Raw genomic sequence first — 18,290 nt, forward strand, 5'->3', positions numbered from 1 at the left:
TTATAAATTCTTACTGCATTCTTTTAAGTTAATGGAGTTGCTTGGACCAATGAGACACCTAGACAGAAGAGTCATACATTCAATTGCCGGATGATGGTGAAAACCTCTCATGATCTTCTGGAAGATGTAGGCAGCCACCAGGATACGCGTCAAAGATACGAAACAATGCAGTGCTTTGCTTTATCTCAGCCAAGAGCTATGATGGAAGAGGGGGAAGGTAGGAAATTTTGTGGAATTACTGTGCACAAAGGAAACCTCCACATAAAGCTTTTTGGTATTTGGTATGTGTTATGAAATCTGTAGCTTCTGCAATCCATTTTTAAGTAAGTAGGAACAGAATGCAAAACTTAAATTCTTATTGTTTATACTTCCATTTTAACAACGAAGGACGCTTCAGCTATTTTATTAGATGCTTTAATAGAATAAAACAGGAGAGAAATTAAAGAAGAAACATTCTTTTTTAAATACAGATTTGCAGTCCTGTATGATTTGTGTGGCACGTCGTATCACAACGGCAGAAAGGGTATTTCCAACAAATCCAGAGAGCTTTATTACAAGACATGATCTTTCAGGTGAGAAATGTACCCAAGATGAAGGTATGAAGGTACCTTTTTTGTCCGTGTGCTCTTGTTTTAAATAAGTCAAGTATGTAGATAAATCGTGTATCTGTAGTGACTAGCAGAATTCATACTGAGAATTCCCAGCTGGTTTTTGCAACATACGTCTGTTGGCAGTGGGGTATAACAACAACTGTGGGACGCATTTTCTGTCTCTATGCTAGTATGCTATTGTTTGGCAGCTTGGTATAAAGCATTACTTGTGTTTTAACTTGGCAGCATTTCAAATGGTTGCCATTGTGCTGTCCTTTACATGTAAGAAATATTTTAAATCGTAACTGAAGCTAATGAAAGTTCTTTAGAATGCTTGTATTTTTCTACAGTATGTGAGCTAATGTTTAAAGTGTTTTACGCTGTTTAAATTGAAATACTTATATAATCTAGATGGGGCTTTTTGAGGTGCCAGTTAGTGTTTATGATGTTCATTTGTGGATGTAGTTGGTCAGTATTTTTGAAAATTTTACTCTGTATGCATCCTTTGGGTGCCTGTAACCAGAGACTAAAGTTACTGTTTTCTAAAGCTGTGGCATTAACCTGTGGGTGCTTAACTTCCTCTTATTCAGTTATCTAAATCCCTTTGAATATTGATGTTTTAACAAGCAGCATCATACTTTCACATGGCAGATAATTCATATAGGTAACTTCTGCATACTCAAAATTTGATGTTAGGCTGATGAACAATTAAAACTATGATATTGGAGCCTTCTGAAATGTACCACGTTTATACAGAAGGATTGGCATAGTCATAAAGAGTTTAACTTGCGTATTTTTTCCTCTGTTACAGGCAAACTTGTCAACATTGATACAAACTCATTACGGTCTTCCATGAGACCTGGCTTTGAAGATATAATTCGTCGGTGTATTCAGAGGTTCTTATGCCATAATGATGGACAGTCATGGTCAAACAAACGCCACTATCATGAAGGTAAAAATCTGTTTGCAGTGTTGGTCGTACTGCTTCTCCTGGTGGCTGCATTTTTTCCTGAAAAACAAAAACGCTGAATTTTGCCTGTGCTCATTTTTTTTCATATTTCTTGTTAGTGTTAATTGCTGTGAGTCATATTTACAAGCTGAAGGAGGATGACCTCTTGAGAAATAGGAATTCTGATGGAAGTTATTTGTTTTTTCTAATGCGTCTCTTGACAATTTCCATGGAAAATATCAGATACATCATCTGGGAGCCTGAAGTAACCTATTTTTCCACAGATGGATATAGCGATGACAATGACAGCTATATTTCTGTAATAACATGTAATCCTTAATTATCGTTAGGTTGTTAACGTTTGTTTAACGTTAATTTGACTTTCTTTTAATTTTTATTTATCCTTTCTTTTGTTAAAGGATAGCTCACTAGAAGTGGTAACAGTTATGTTGATGCCTTTTTCTTATTCAAGACACAAGGGTTCAAAATATTTTCAGTGTTCCAGTGTTATGTATTTTGTAATGATAATTTGATAACCTTGATAGATAAAGTGAAGTACAGCCACTGTCTTCAGTAAGAAAGATGACATTTTTTAAGTTTTCCAAACTCTAGTCTTTTTGAAGGATTCACAGAGTAATTCAAGTAGAGAGTGAATATGAGAAGCTCACACTGGCAGAAAATGGAGTTTCCATTCCATTGGAAGTTCTTTGACTTAACTGATTAAATAAATCCTAAATTAATAAGAAATTGGGAGCTCAGATTAAAAGCAATGGTTTGCACAATTTTTTGATTGAAATAAAACTTCTAAACTTAAAAATACTTCATCTGAAGCCTTCCAAGTTTCACTTCTACATTCCATATTAATTACCTGTATATTTTAGTGCAATTAGTATTTAAGTGTTGATTAGTCCTTCTCCCCAAGGAGAAGCCATGGAAACCTACTAACCTAGCCTTGGAAGTCATTAACAAATGTAGAACTTTGCCAACTGTGCATGGTGAGCACAAAATACTGCGGCATCAGAATAATCTTGTTTGCTTTTATCTTCCCTCTACTAATTTAGGAGAAAATGTGGAATACTTCCTTTTTCTGAATATCTATCTTGGGTGTGTCTTTTTTTTAAAAACCTTTTTTTAACCTTTTTTTTTTAATCTTTTATTTGAATCTTCAGCAAATTTGTAGAGTGCATATTAATAATTCTTGGGTTTTTAAATACAAACTATATTTATGTATTTCCTTTACAGCTTATACACAAGGTCATGCTGAAACACCATTGTATCGGTTTTCTTTAGCGGATGGTACTATAGTGACAGCACAAACAAAGAGTAAACTATTTCGAAATCCTGTAACTAATGACCGCCATGGATTTGTCTCTACCCACTTTCTTCAAAGGTGAAATCAGTGGTATCTGTTTGTCATTTAAGTGTCATAGCTTTTAACAATATATCTGACCTTGAAGATACCTGAAAAAAATAGTATACCAAAATATTTTATCTGATTAAAACTCAAACAGAGGGGGAATAACCAGGGAAGCAGAGTTGCATAGTATACAAATAAATGTGTCAACCTAACACTGACACTCCCAACTTAACTGTGTGGCAGAAAGACAGTCACGGTCAAAAGAGACCTGCTCAGTACCTGCATGGAGCCTGTATTATGTATTCATTATTCTTTTGGGTTAACATTTATAATGATGAAACACTGAAAATAGAAATGCTCAGTTACATGCTTTATCTTCCTCTTTTTAATTGCAGACCAATTAAAAAGACAACAAAACTCCCTCAGATGCATCATTGATGACTCAAAGTTAAATGTACCTTAACTAGCACTTCCTGTGACCTGTTCCTGTTGATTGCAAGAATAATTGAAATGCCACTCTGGAGGGAATCTCTCTGCTTCTGGCATTAAAGTGCCTCCAGATGCTGAAAAATGAGTAGCTGCGATTGTTCAGGGCATCATTAGTGTGCACAGTAGAATGGTGTCATGCATTGACTCAGGAAGGGAGTAAAAGAAGGAAGATGTTTAAACTGATAAATCTGACTAATGGCTGTTGATGAAAGCCTTTTGAAGGGGTGATACTGTATGTACTTATAACTCAGATCACCTAAAGGACAAAGCACTTCTGTAATGAATAAATGAGTGGCATGGCTTAGTTCTGCTTTTGTGGAAGCTTGAATTCTCACTGCTCTTTCTGAAAAAAAAAATGTGGAAAATTATTTAATAATGTTATTCTGTCTTTGTAGCACTTGATTCCAAATAAGATTTTAATTTGTTTTCTTGGGATTTCTGGGGATGTTGTTGAACTTACAGAGAACAAAATGGATATCGGCCAAATCCTAATTCAGTTGGGCAAAACATCAGAACACCTGTGGCTGGAAACACAAATTCTGTTGGTGGTCTTATGAACATGTCACCTGGTCAAGGCATGCCAATGCAGAACAGGAACTATGGTATGGGAGATCCCAATGCAGTGGGTCAGCTCAGCAGCGCTCGATATGGAGGCCCTGGTAATATGGGGCCAGTGAACTCCGGACCCGGAATGCAGTCCTCTGCTTATCAGAACAACAGTTATGGGTTAAATATAAGTAGCCCACCACATGGTAGTCCTGGTTTAACTTCCAACCAACAGAATCTAATGATATCTCCTAGGAATCGAGGGAGTCCAAAAATGAGTTCACACCAGTTTTCTCCAGTTACAGGTATTTTATTTTCCTATAAGGTCATCTTTTTTTTTTTAAGCTGTCTTTTCTCACTTTTATCTGAATTCCTTCTTTCATCCTTTTTAACGGTTCTATATGACCCTGTATGTGTTACTTACATGTAGTATACCTAATTTCATGGTAAAAATTTATTTTAAAATAATTAACTCAATGTGGCAGTCATACATAATCCAAAGGAAAAGACAGGACTGTAGTCTAATAAGTTTGATCTCTGTCATGTGATACAGGCATGCACTCTCCAATGGGATCTGCCAGCAACACCGGCAACAGCACTTTCTCTAGCAGTTCTCTTAGTGCTCTTCAAGCCATTAGTGAGGGTGTTGGAACTTCCCTTTTATCAACACTGTCTTCACCGGGTCCAAAATTGGATAATTCCCCAAACATGAGCATAGCTCAGCAAAGTAAAACAAGTACCCAGGACTCCAAAAGCCCTTCTGGTTTGTATTGTGAACAAAACCAAGTGGAAAGTTCCATCTGCCAGTCAAACAGCAGGGATCTTGTTAGTGAAAAAGACAGTAAAGAGGGAAGTCTGGAGACATCTGAAAGTCAGAGAGGACCATCTGAAAGCAAAGGGCATAAAAAACTGCTTCAGCTACTCACGTGCTCCTCAGATGAAAGAGGACATTCTACAGCATCAAACTCGCCTTTAGACTCAAATTGTAAAGAATCTTCTACCAACGTTACCAGTCCTTCAGGAGTTTCCTCATCAACATCTGGAGGGGTATCTTCCTCCTCAAACATGCATGGGTCACTCCTGCAAGAGAAGCATAGGATTTTACATAAATTGTTGCAGAATGGCAATTCTCCTGCAGAGGTAGCCAAGATCACAGCTGAAGCTACTGGTAAAGACACGTATCATGATGCTAGTAATACAGCCCCCTGTGGAGAAGGCACTGTCAAACAGGAACAACTGAGCCCGAAGAAGAAGGAAAACAATGCTTTACTAAGATATCTGTTAGATAAAGACGATGTTAAGGACCCACTTTCCAAAGAGTTGAAGCCTAAAGTAGAAAGTGTGGATAATAAAATGGGGCAATGCAGTAGTTCTACAGTTCCTACTTCTAGTCAAGAAAAAGAGATGAAAATAAAAACAGAACCAGCGGAGGAGGTACGGTATAATGTAAAATGATGGTAGTGAACAAACCAATATTTTCTTATTACAGTGAATGGCTAAACATAGAACACTCGTTTTAGTATGCGTGTGTAAACATTTCTAAGGAAGTTTTGTGCAAATGGTGTGAAACGATACGCTCAGGTTTTATTGTAACTGAGAAAGCACAAACAAAGAGAACTACAAGATATGTATATAACCAAATGTGCTGTACTGAAGTCCTGGACTAATGTTATCTTTAAGTTATGGTACGATTAAGGTAGCATATATTTACAAATTATTCCTTAAAATCAGATCTTTAACATCTGCTATTTCACATAGCACATGTTTATTTTTATGGCTTATTAGGAAATGGAGCTGTAACTGCCTCTGTGATTAGTTGGCAATACGATAGCAAAAGGTTAAAACGTGATTTTGTTTTGAAAATATAAACAATACAGAAAAATGTGTAATACTTAAAATAGCTATAGATTGGTTTTAGTTCGTTGATTGGTTTTAGTTCATTCATTGGTTTTAGCACTCTTTTTTTTCCTTAAGTGAGGAAAAATGTTGTTCCAAATATATATATATTCAGCATTCAAATAAATATATTCGTATTTATTTGTTTCAATGTTTCTAGAGTTGAAATTCCAAGAAATGTTATGATATAGCAAACTACATCACCATGGAACAACTTTCCTGAAAGCAGCAGTACGCTTGTTAGGGACAGCTATTGTTAAAATTATAAAGTCTAGATAATATTTCTTTTGTGTTTAGTTCCTAAGTCACATTTGGAACTGCTTCAAAGTAAATAATACTGGTCAGTATGGCAGAGTTTACTGAAAACATGCTGATATCTTAGAACTTGGATTTCCCAAGTCAGTAATAACTATGTAAATAAAAAATTACCGCACCATTTTTATATTAGCTAATGGCTGACTATAAATGAAACACCTTATAACATTTTTTTGAGTACCACTGAATGGAAAAGTCACTAACAACTGTGTAATAATACCCAATGCGTAGTTTCAGTCCTTGCTCCTGAGATCTAATTAACATATTCAGAGAAGCTTGTTTTGTGAAGATATGAATCCACTATATACGCAATTCTTTTTCTGTTAAAGCTGCATCTGATTTAAAGACAAATCTTTAAAGAAGGTTAGGGCTCCAATTGACCAGAAAAATCTGTGGGTACTTTTCATGTGTTGTTGTGTTTACCGGTGATCAAATTAGGCTTTTTGTGTATGACAAATACATTATTTATCACTGAACGGTACACATTCTTGACGTTGTCTGCTCTCATTAGTGTTTTTATCTTTGTAATTTGTGATGACGGAAATGTTTATATTCAAAGGTCCTTTTCGTTTTATTTATGTGTACCGCCAGTTTCTCCTAATTCTCAAAATTAGCCAAGCAAAATACTCTAAAAAAATGTAGCTAAATGATATCTGAAGTTCTTTGGAAATTGGGAGAGAGTCCAAGGTATTGTCAGTGAACTAAAACATTTGTCTCCCAGTTATATCTTTTAAGATTAGCGAGGAGCTAAATAAAAGCTGAAGGATAGCCATATGATAGTAAATAACCTTGGTATTTTACTGCATCTTTTTCAGATGAGTGGAGACTTGGATAATTTGGATGCAATTCTAGGTGATCTAACTAGCTCAGAGTTTTACAATAATGCTATGTCTGCAAATGGAAATAACCTTGGAACAAAGCAAGCATTATTTCAAGGAAATGCCCTACTGGGTAAGGAATTTCATCTAATATCACTTTGGTTTTAAAATTAGGGTTTTCTTCTTACCTGATGTAACCATAATGCATCCTCAAATCCTTAGAGAATACTTTCTTGATCTTCTGTATCTTCAAGGACAAACGCAATGCAAAATGGCTAATTATGCTTTCATAGGCTATTATGTACACTATTAGCTGTCTTGACAGCACTCATCTACTATATACACAATGAATAATGTTAACTTCAGTTCCTTATTTTATGGTTTCTTCTGGGTTTGTCTAATGTAGATTTCTCAGAGACAAGACATCAGGAAAAATGTTTTGTGAGTTGTAAATTAAAATTGAGAATTTTTGTTCCTTACAGATGGCTAGGGAAATAATATGGGATTGGTGGCAAGCTTGTGATTTCCCACTTATTCTATGCAAAAACATCTTGTGGCCTGCAAATTCTAATCAGTACTGCTCCTCGACATTGAAAGGAATGCCCTTCCTTAGTAGGAAGCTGAGTAGGAGGGAAAGATAACCTTGCTAATAGACCAGCGTCATTGCAGTTGTCACTTCCTTTTATAACGTTGGTCATCTCTTAATTATATAGGGCAATAGGTTGCTGAGGTAACCTAAGGTGGTGAAACACGGAAAATGAAAAATGGAAAAACAGGTACAAGAACACGTAAGGCCACTGACACTGTGGAGCACAGTGATTTCTGGGTTTATTAGTCCACGTACTACACTGTGCTTAGGAACCCACTGCATGTGGATTCAACCTGTTCCAAACAGAACCGTTTGACTTGTTTCTATCTCCATGTCAGAGTTATCCAAAGGCTGGGCAGTCCACCCATATATATCAAGGAGTCTGTAATACTAGTGTGTTTCAAAATGTTAAAAGCATGGTTGTCGCGGTTTAACCCCAGCCATCAACTAAGCCCCACACTGCCTCTCGCTCACTCCCTCCCGGTGGGATGGGGGAGAGAGTGGGAAGGGTAAAAGTGAGAAAACCCGTGGGTTGAGATAAAGACAGTTTAACAGGTAAAGCAAAAGCCGCACACACAAGGAAAGCAAAACAAGGAATTCGTTCACTGCTTCCCATGGGCAGGCAGGTGTTCAGCCATCCCCAGGAAAGCAGGGCTCCATCACACGTAACGGTGACTTGGGAAGACAAACGCCATCACTCTGAACGTCCCCCCCTTCCTCCTTCTTCCCCCAGCTTTGTATCCTGAGCATGACACCATATGGTGTGGAATGTCCCTTTGGTCAGTTGGGGTCAGCTGTCCCAGCTGTGTCCCCCCCCAGCTTCTTGTGCCCCCCCAGCCTGCTCGCTGGTGGGGTGGGGTGAGGAGCAGAAAAGGCCTTGACTCTGTGTCAGCACTGCTCAGCAGTGACTAAAACATCCCTGTGTTGTCAGCACTGTTTCCAGCACAAATCCAAGAACACAGCCCCACACTAGCTACTGTGAAGAAAATTAAATCCATCCCAGCCAAAACCAGCACAATGGTTCATTACAGAACTTAAATTAAAATGAAGCTTTTTATGTCTAGGGCCAAAGGGAATTGCATTTGGCTTTTCCTGTAAAAGGTCCTAACTATGTACTCAAAATGTGATTTGTGTAGTGAGAACATAAGCAAAATAACTATTCCTGGTAAGGTCAAATATATGTGCCCATAAATAGATCAGACTTACTTAAGTCATTAATGGTACTTTCTATTTAAAACGTACAGTTGCATGCATCTTTTAATTCTTTAACAGGTATGAGGAGTCCCCAGTCCATGCAGACTACCCGCCCACCTTTCAACCGAGCCATGTCTTTAGACAGCCCTGTGGGCTCAAGTGCTCCAGGGAGGAACGTCAATGCCTTCTCCATGTTACAAAAGCAAAACTTGATGGGTGGAAGTCCGAGAAGGATTGAAAACCAGGAAAACTATGGAGCAAATCTGGGTTTGTTGATTGTGTACAAATAGATCTCGTCGTAAAGGAAAAAGCTTTTATGTAAAAAATGTTGCAAGATTATAGTATGAATTTTGGTTAGAAGAAACCTTAACGTTAAAGAATACTAAGTTTAATGTCAGCATATAAATACTTTTTAATTATTATACCTAGCTAAAATTATCAGAACATAACTGTTTACCATCTGTGTAATATTACCAGTACTTTACTTTTGTTTAGTAGTTAAATTATTTTTTTACTATTTCGAGTTTTGAACGTCACATATGTTTTTGATATATAGAAGCAAGAACAAGTCACAATGGCAGTCAGTCATTAATATTTTTAAATATATTTAGATTAATATAGTTGTTTGATGATTTAGAACTTGGCATGGTAAGCTTTAGATGCTTTTGTAGGAGTTCAGTGAATTGCTCTGTCATTGGCAGGTATCCTTGTTGGTAAAACAAAACAAACCCCCAGAAAAATAATTCTAAAACCGAATATGTAATGTATTCTAGATGAAAAGTTACTGTATTTTCTGCTCTTCATTATAGCAAGTGCTCCCAACAGAAATGTACCGATGAATCAGCATCAGTCAGGAGACTGGGGTTTGCCAAACTCAAAGGTGAACAGATTGGAACCTGCAAGTTCTGCTTCGATGTTGAGACCAGGACCCGAGTTTGGTGCGTCCCTTCCCAGACCCACGGTGGGTGGCTCTATGTCTGGGCTGCCCATTCGCTCCAGTAGCATGCCTGGTGCAAGACCAATGCTACAACAGCAAATGATCCACATGAGTAAGTTCTTTACTTTCTGTTGTCCTACCTAGCACAATCTCACTAGTTCCTTAGTAAGTATTCACCATCAGAATCTTCTGTTTTGGCAGAATACTGGCTTTTCATCCAAAGGCTTTTTGAGGTAAAGACTGTTATTGTTCACTGACTGGGACATTTGATGACTTTTTAGTGCTCTTTTTGTTTTCTTCTGGTGATATCTCTGTGTTTCATACACAGATAATTCGTGCCGAGTCTCCAGATTTCGGGGGGATAGTTTCTGTGTATTTCTTTAGTGCAGTACTTCTCTGCTAAATTCCAGGAACTAAATGCCATCTATGATGATATTTGAAGATACTAGTATCCTGATTAATTTAATTCATTGTACGTGATATAAGGTGTTTGGTTTTTTCCTGTTAACTTCTTGGTAATCGGGGTTTTTAAAGCTTTTTCTTAAGTATTTCAAAATTCTTCTCATATGGAGTGTCCAAATTTCATATAAAACCACATTGTAAATACAGGTTCTCTTTTAACTATTCACGTTTGCATGGGAGAAAATAAGCTCCATGTCTAAAATATGAAGAGAGTCTTAAAGCCTGTGGTTTTTTTCTGTTCTATATCGCTAACAAAGGTTTAGCCTAGAGCTGAAATTGTCCTGTCTAACGTGCCAATGCCAGCATGCCCAAAAAGGGCCGAAATAGACAGTGGCATTCCTTTTTTCCTTTTTTATCATAGAAGGCTAGCAGGGCTGTTACCAGTTCTCTTAGACTTACTGTTTCAATGTGACATGTGGATATAAGGCTAAATCAGGAAGAAATTCATGCAGTCCCAAGTCAGAATACCTCAGCTTTGCTTCCTAGAAATTGTTATTGCTGGGTGATTCCTACAAATGTTGGGAAATAACAGGATGACACAAACTCTTCTATGTAGCGCTGTATGTCTCTGAATAGGTAGAAGGAAGGCCGTACTGCCAAAGAGCAAAATGGTGTTATGTACCTTCTGTTTCTTTTGATTTTCACCCTGTTTTGGAATTTAAAATGCCAGATGTTGTTGATGTCACTATGACTATGTATATTCGCTAGTACCCAGATTTCATTGGCCAGAAAATTCATTTTTTTGGGATGTACAGTTGCTGTATCTGTCAAGTGCCTATTTTAGGGGCTTAAGGATTAGAAATAGCAATTCTGCTCTAACAGGGTAGCAGCTTTAGATCACTGCCGTATTTAAATCTGTGGTCTATTAGATTTCTGAGATTATCTTGAGTGTGAGTTTATGTATGTATACGCTTTAAAACATGCTAATGGAAAGCTCGTGAAGCTGCTTGACAATTTGTGTGATCATCCACAATGCTTTATGTGAACACTGGGAGAGCAAGATGACACCTTTTGTTTTTAAAAAAACACACAAATGTTTTACCTTGCAGGGCCAAGTGAGATAAACATTGGCATGGGGGGGAATCCGTATGGACAGCCCGGACCATCTAACCAACCAGGATCGTGGCCTGACAACATGCTGTCCATGGAGCAAGCATCGCGGGGTTCACAAAACAGGTAGAATTGGGGAAGGTTTTAAGATAAGTTTAAATACAACTGTTCGCTGTTTGTCAGAAGAATTTAAGACCGGGGAAAAAAAAATAATGCGGCATATACAGTGGGGATAACAGATTGGAGTCAGAATCTATTTCCATTTCTGCTGATGATGTGACACCGGATATCTTTTAACCCAGCTTCACAAAAGGCATTGCTAACAAAATCAGTCCGTCCTTGAGTTGGGAGGCATGGCGAAAAGGGGTGGGAAAATCTGAAACCGTGTCTCTGTGGCACATGCAGAAGCCAGGAGGAAACAGAATTTACGTGTGTTCAAGGATACGTGGCAGTTGACTGGATATTTTAAGACCTAAATTTGGGACTGAAGTTCTTAAGTCTTACTTCAGTCTTCTGGGTGATTATAGTACTTAATCATCTCCAGGTCAATATATTATATAAAAACTATGTATATGCCTTTATCGTCCATAATGGTTGTAATGTTTTTGTGTTTATAGACAATTAGTTAGAAACTCTTTGGATGACCTCTTATGTCCGGCACCAAATATGGAAGGCCAGAATGATGAAAGGGCACTTTTGGATCAGCTGCACACGTTGCTGAGTAATACGGATGTCACAGGTCTGGAAGAAATCGACAGAGCATTAGGAATTCCTGATCTCGTAAACCAAGTACGTAAACAGAGATTTTGGCCATTTATTTTCCAAAAACCTGTATTATTTTGTTACTTGAAAAGAAAGTGAAGGGGCCTCCTCACTCACTCTGTCTCCTCACTTCCTTGTCTTCATTTTCCTAAACCTGCCTTTGGAAGCATCTATATTGAGTAGTGATTTTCATTGGAGAAGCTCAGTATTGATTAAATTTCTTGTGCGTTACAAAAGCATAACATGGCATCTTCTTATCTAAGTTTATTGTAATATGCCTTGGTATACAGGGTTTTTTTTTCTTTTCTGGGTGCAAATCGTGGTAATTCTATAAGCAGAGAATTGTGTTGGGTTTTAGTAAACCGTCGTCAGCCGAGCATGGGCTGTGAAGTATTTGACTGGCAGCGACGTGTTAGCGAGTAGGACACTTCCATATCCTCCAGTTCCAGCTTGAATTTGCATGGCTAGCAAATAGGAAAAAAAAATGCCATGAATAATTTTGAACTTGCTAAAAACCACAAAATCACACTGTCATTTGTACAAACAGCAGTTTAGAAGTGTGGAAGGGCTTGAATAATGATACTGGTCTGCCTGTGTAAGCAGTGTGCAGCAGAACTGCACACTGTTAATAAAAAATCATTAACAACAACTTTTACTGTTTCATTTGTCTGGAGACAAAACTAATAGTAATCTGTCCCTGTTATGTTCTGTGTTCTACCCAAGAAACTATTGGTTGGTCTATGCTGCGTTAGCTTTATTGTTTCTTTAGGAATTCCTACTTAAAGAATATACTGCTAGTGAAAACACTTTTGTATCTGTTGAAGGGACAAGCTTTGGAACCAAAACAAGATTCGTTTCAAGGTCAGGAGTCTTCAGTTATGATTGACCAGAAGCCTTCGTTATATGGTCAGCCCTACCAAGGGCAAGGGGCAGCAATGCCAGGAGGTTTTAGTAACATTCAGGGACAACAGCCATCCTTTAATTCAGTGATGAATCAGATGAGCCAACAGAGCAATTTCCCACTTCAAAGTATGCATCCTAGAGCAAACGTGATGAGACCTCGAACCAACACACCAAAGCAGCTCCGCATGCAGCTCCAGCAGAGGCTTCAGGGGCAGCAGGTAATCTTTTGCTCCCATGTTTACACTTTATTCTTGTTTTGGAATGGAGTAAGGTGCACACCGAATTCTGTTGCTTCATGAATGCGAAAATTGACATTACAGCAGGCGATTGAAAGGACAGATCTTTCATTTCACAGTGCTTTTCACGCTGAGTGCCTAATGGCTGTAGGAGTGAAAGAACCTTTTTAGGACAAGTGTCTCCCCTTCATCAGCCTCCTTAGCTACAGATTGGATTGGTTCCTGCAGCACACAACATTATTGCTACTTCAAACAGTACTCTGGTATGACGTAGCTCTGGGCGATCTCTTTATCCACGTTAAGATCTGGTATTTTTTCAGAATCACACTGATATCATTAAATGGGCAGCTGCATTTCTCCTGTAAACGAAATGTTACTTCTTTTTCACTGTGTTTTCTGACTAATCATTTGGGCTTATTGAAATATGGGTTTGCTTTTCGTTTATTGATTTGATGTCATTTTAGGTATTTTCTTAGGATGAAAGGTGAGAGAGTAGATACAGCCACGTAGGTCCTAACACTGGGTTGAAAGCACTGCTTAAAAAATTGCTGCGCGATTTCAGCATTGAATTCCCCATGTGAAAATGCAGTCCTGATATCAAATACAACGTACAAATAAAACTTGGAAAACTGAGATAGTGCTGTGTCACATGGAGTGGCAACGTTTAATCCTTAGGAAATGCTGTGCTCTCTCTTGATTGTTCTGTGACACTAATTCAATCTGTATGGCTTTGGGGTTTTGGGATGGAGAGGGAAGGAGACAGAATTTTATTATTTTAAGCAAAGCTAGTGGTTATACCCTTCTGCCCAAAACATGACTTGGAACAAACTGATAGTCTGCTATATATTTATTCTTAAAAAGCACTAATTTCAAGGGAAGAAAAAAATAAAGCCAGTTAGTGCTGCACTGTTTGGAGGGTTTTTCTTTTTGTGTGTGTTTGAGCTGCCTAACCCAAATAGTTTGGTACTTCAGGTACATCAAACAAGGCAAAAATTAACCATTGCACTTTATGGATTCAAGAGGTCTCTAAAGAATGGTTTTTTCGGAGGAGTTGCCGTTACTTTGTTCAGATACTGGTATTTTCAAGCTAATAGTGCTAAAATGTCTTTTTCCAAGTTTATGAATCAGACCCGTCAAGCGCTTGAAATGAAAATGGAAAATCCGGTCAGTGGCAATGCCTCAGTGATGAGACCAGTTATGCAGCCACAGGTGGGATCCCAGGTAATTGCTACGCTAGCCATCTGAAACAGTACTTTTTAAATCGACACATCTGTTACACATCTGTTCAGAATTTGGACCTTCTTTCATGGTTCCACAGCATTCCTTTTTGTTTTGTTTTTTCCCCTGTACAATTAAAAAAGGGGTTTTTTTTACCTCTCTTATTCATGAGATTTCAGAGGGATTTGTTCATTAGGTCATGCTATCAGTACAGTGTGCCAATAGTCTTTTCCATGTAGGATATGATAGCTAATCTACTTTATCATTTGTTTAGCACTAATGACAACTTAATGAAAACCTTTGTCTGATATTTTGATGGTTTTTGTGCTGGCTGTGGGTTTTCTTAACTTTCTGTTCTGGTAACGGATATGCCGGGTCTAGAGTTAGAAAGCATGTAGGTGGTTTGATTGACATGATTTCATTTGTGAAAGTGTTTTCTAATATGCTTTTTCTTTTCTTTGGGGGATAGCAGCAAGGTTTTCTTAATGCTCAAATGGTGGCTCAGCGTAACAGGGAGCTAATAAGTCATCATTTTAGACAACAGAGGATGGCAATGATGATGCAGCAGCAACAGCAACCTCAGGCCTTCAGTCCACCACCAAATGTGACTGCCTCGGGAAGCATGGATAGTGCTTTGACAGGCCCTCCAATGGCTCAAGTTCCTCCACAGCAATTCCCCTATCCACCTAATTATGGTACTAGTACTAACATGGGGGTTTTTGTCTGTCTGGTGTTCTTTTAGCTTTCTTCGTTTATTATTAATCTAAACTACCTAAATACCAATCATTCTGAAAAATGGAAAATACTTCTACAAGAAAGGATGACTTTTTCCTTTCCCATCATTGCAAGAAGATAAACTAAAAGTACTAGGTGACGATAACTGACGTATATTGTCTGTCCTTCATCTTTTAAGGAATAAGCCAACAACCCGATCCTGCATTTAGCAGAGTATCAAGCCCTCCCAACCCAATGATGTCATCAAGAATTGGACCTTCCCAGAATCCTCTGATGCAGCATCCTCAGACAGCAACAATGTACCAGTCCCCCGAGATGAAGGGCTGGCCGTCAGGAAGCATGGCCAGGAGCAGGTGAACTTCACAGTTATAAACTGTGGCTCAAAAATTGTCTTTCATTTTGTCAAAAGTAGAAGCTATGTTAAATAGCTTGTAGTAGGAAAAGGATTTAGAAGAGGGAAAAATAATTCTCTCTCTGGTGTCTGTATTGTCCTTGATCCTGCTCTGGTTTAGGAAATAGACTGATTAAATGTATCTTACGCTTAGCTCCATTTATTCATATTGGACCTCTGCAATCTTTGTAACGGGAAGCAACATTCAGTCTTTGAATATTGAAAAAATAACCTGGAGAGAAGTACAAAAGTTCAGAGTAGTATTACAATGCACAGTACAGCCCTAACAGAAGCCTCCAAAAAGGTTACAATGGGAAATGCATACACATACACCTGCGTGTATCTAAAAATTCAAGATTCCTTTTGGGAGGGAAATTTCTTTCTCTACGTTAAACAGATATTAGTTCGAAACAAGTAGATGTAAAAATAGTTTTCTCTCTCACGTGTTGGCAGCTGGTGCAGGGGAGGAATATATCAATGCGTAAACTTCTTGGAAGGTAATTTTAGTTGTCCTTTTGTGCTTCAGTTCTTTCCCCCAGCAGCAGTTCAGCCATCAAGGTAGTCCAGCAGCATACAGTATGATGCACATGAATGGCAGCAGTGGCCATATTGGACAGATGAATATTAATACCATGCCAATGTCAGGGATGCCTATGGGTCCAGACCAGGTACGTCACACATAAAGACTGATGAAAAGATCTGTTGACTCTTCTCCCGTTGAGTACAATTTGCTTCACGCCATTCCTCTGGCACAATCCCGTTCTCGGTTATCCCGTTTGTATATACGTCTGTGGACCTACCATTTGTATGTCCCAAGAGATACCTTATTTTTTATGATATTTAAATCAAATCCACAATGAACCCAAGCTGTATGCTGTGATTAGCTGTTGCCTTTGAAGTATCATAGGTAGGATCAAGGCTTAAACTGCACAAAGGATGCTTAAATACTTCAGAGCCTGGAGAAACCCCCGAGAGCAAAACATGGAGATTGTGAAAAGCATCTTCAGCAGATGTAAAGGATTATAGCTAACAGCTCTCGCGAGTCAGACCAAGAATCCTGGTAGCACAGTATCCTCCTTCTGGCAGAAGCCGATGATGATACTTGCCCTTATATAATACCTTAGAATAGCTTGTGTATGCATTGCAAGAAACTGTGGAAAACTTAGGCCCCTGATTTAAGGGAAAAATGAGCTAATAACAGGCACTGCAAAGAAGGCTGAAATACTAAGTATACTTTTGCTGTCACCTTTCCACAAAATGCCAAGGGATGAGCAACGTAATACTGAGATAAGCTAAATTTATTCGACTAGAAAGTACCTCATGGAATTTTGTCTAAGGTATCTAAGGAAGCAGCCAAAATAACCTGAGGAATTCTGGGGTGTAAGTAAGGTACTGGAGGACTTTGATACAACAAGTACCTTTTATAAAGAGGGGAAAATGAAGGTGAAATGTCAGGTTTTCCAAACCCGCACGTCGTACAGTGAAGATACGCAAATAACGTGTTTAGGAAATTCTGGGACAGCATTTCTCTTCTACAGATTTAGCTTCGAAGCAGAGCACTAAAATGCTGTTCTTCCACTTAGAAACTGACTGTCAGTACTTTCCTCGTCAAAATGCAGCATGTTGGCCAGTTTTTTCAGCAAAGGTGGTTTTATTTTCTCTGATGATTATTTCTTCTTTTCTTTAACAGAAATACTGCTGACACCTAGAACCGTTATCTTCAGACAAGAATGCGCTGTATTAATGATGCACTAGTATTACAAAGGAAAGCTACGCATTCTTCACGGCAACTAGCACTGGCCTTACAGAAACAAGTGATTTTTCCTGTTAATCACCGTGATGTCCCGAGTTACTTCATTCAGAGGGGGGAAAAAGCCAACCCCAACAAAAAAACATTTTAGTGGAAGCAATCTCTGTATTCCTGTATAGTGTGGTGTACAAAAAGGGTCATAAATATTTTTGGCGCTCTGCCTCTAGAAATGTGAATTTGGCAATGGCATTCGAGTAGATCTGATGGGTGGACTCCTGGTAGACCTTATCTATTTACTGTAGCTATCCAAAGCCCTTCAACTACAGGCAGACAAAAGTGCCTGGAGAAGTCACGGTGATAAGAATTTTCTGATTTCTCTAGTAACAATATCTGACAGAGAATGTAGTTCCTAGCCTTGACTCTTTTGTATTAATTCCTGAATATAAATGCTGCTTTTAATCTCTTGCCCCCAAGAGTCAGGATTTCCCAAGCAAAGTAGCCGTGCAAAATGAATTGGCACATACTCATCCAAAATCCTGTCCATTGAAGCCAAGGGGTAAAAAGAGAGGATAATAAATTTAAATTATTTAAACACAATTGTGACTAATATTTACATATTGATGTGCAGCTGAGTGCACTTTATAAAAGACTATATAATGGATTAATGCAATATCTTTGATAAGGACTTAATATGAAGGTAGGGTGTACTCATGTTCCTTCTCAGACACAATCTCTTAAGAATTATTTGAAAAGACTGCGTAATGTAATGTTTTCTGTGTATGGAAATTAGAGCAATAATCTTTCATCTTTTTGAAAATAACTTCAGAAAACTCAAGGCAAGGCACTGCAGTCTGAATCAGAATTTTGCAGTCTTTTTGTGAATAAATTTTGTAAATATGATCTTTAAGATAATGTATTATATATATGACTTTTGTAGGTCACTAACTCATTTTTGCAGAGTTTGTGAAGCTAAATATTTAACAAAATTGATTTCTGTAAACCCAGTGTAGTTGAGGTCCAAATAGATTTTTTTTTTTTTTTTTTTTTTTTTTTTAAAAAATTTTAAGGATTTTGAAGCGGGGGGATTTTGCCCCAAAACTTTT

At 38.1% G+C, this 18,290-nt stretch overlaps 1 protein-coding gene across 1 annotated transcript in view; it reads left to right on the forward strand.

The window, feature by feature from the left end:
• The window catches only part of NCOA3 (nuclear receptor coactivator 3), a 30,172-nt gene extending 11,976 nt beyond the window's left edge, over window positions 1-18,196 (forward strand). The window contains exons 6-22 of the mRNA XM_009326731.1: window positions 29-217; window positions 471-572; window positions 1,402-1,542; window positions 2,782-2,929; window positions 3,848-4,236; window positions 4,485-5,365; window positions 6,958-7,093; window positions 8,822-9,010; window positions 9,553-9,792; window positions 11,192-11,318; window positions 11,810-11,981; window positions 12,779-13,075; window positions 14,210-14,314; window positions 14,781-15,006; window positions 15,225-15,399; window positions 15,964-16,105; window positions 17,128-18,196. Coding sequence (XP_009325006.1) covers window positions 29-217; window positions 471-572; window positions 1,402-1,542; window positions 2,782-2,929; window positions 3,848-4,236; window positions 4,485-5,365; window positions 6,958-7,093; window positions 8,822-9,010; window positions 9,553-9,792; window positions 11,192-11,318; window positions 11,810-11,981; window positions 12,779-13,075; window positions 14,210-14,314; window positions 14,781-15,006; window positions 15,225-15,399; window positions 15,964-16,105; window positions 17,128-17,139 — 3,671 coding nt within the window. The 3' untranslated portion in view covers window positions 17,140-18,196. The remainder of the gene's footprint in view (window positions 1-28; window positions 218-470; window positions 573-1,401; window positions 1,543-2,781; window positions 2,930-3,847; window positions 4,237-4,484; window positions 5,366-6,957; window positions 7,094-8,821; window positions 9,011-9,552; window positions 9,793-11,191; window positions 11,319-11,809; window positions 11,982-12,778; window positions 13,076-14,209; window positions 14,315-14,780; window positions 15,007-15,224; window positions 15,400-15,963; window positions 16,106-17,127) is intronic.
• Window positions 18,197-18,290: the final 94 nt, after the last annotated feature.

The sequence above is a fragment of the Pygoscelis adeliae genome, unplaced genomic scaffold (genome assembly GCF_000699105.1).
Source record: "Pygoscelis adeliae isolate BGI_AS28 unplaced genomic scaffold, ASM69910v1 Scaffold286, whole genome shotgun sequence".
In the NCBI taxonomy this organism is placed as follows: Eukaryota; Metazoa; Chordata; class Aves; order Sphenisciformes; family Spheniscidae; genus Pygoscelis; species Pygoscelis adeliae.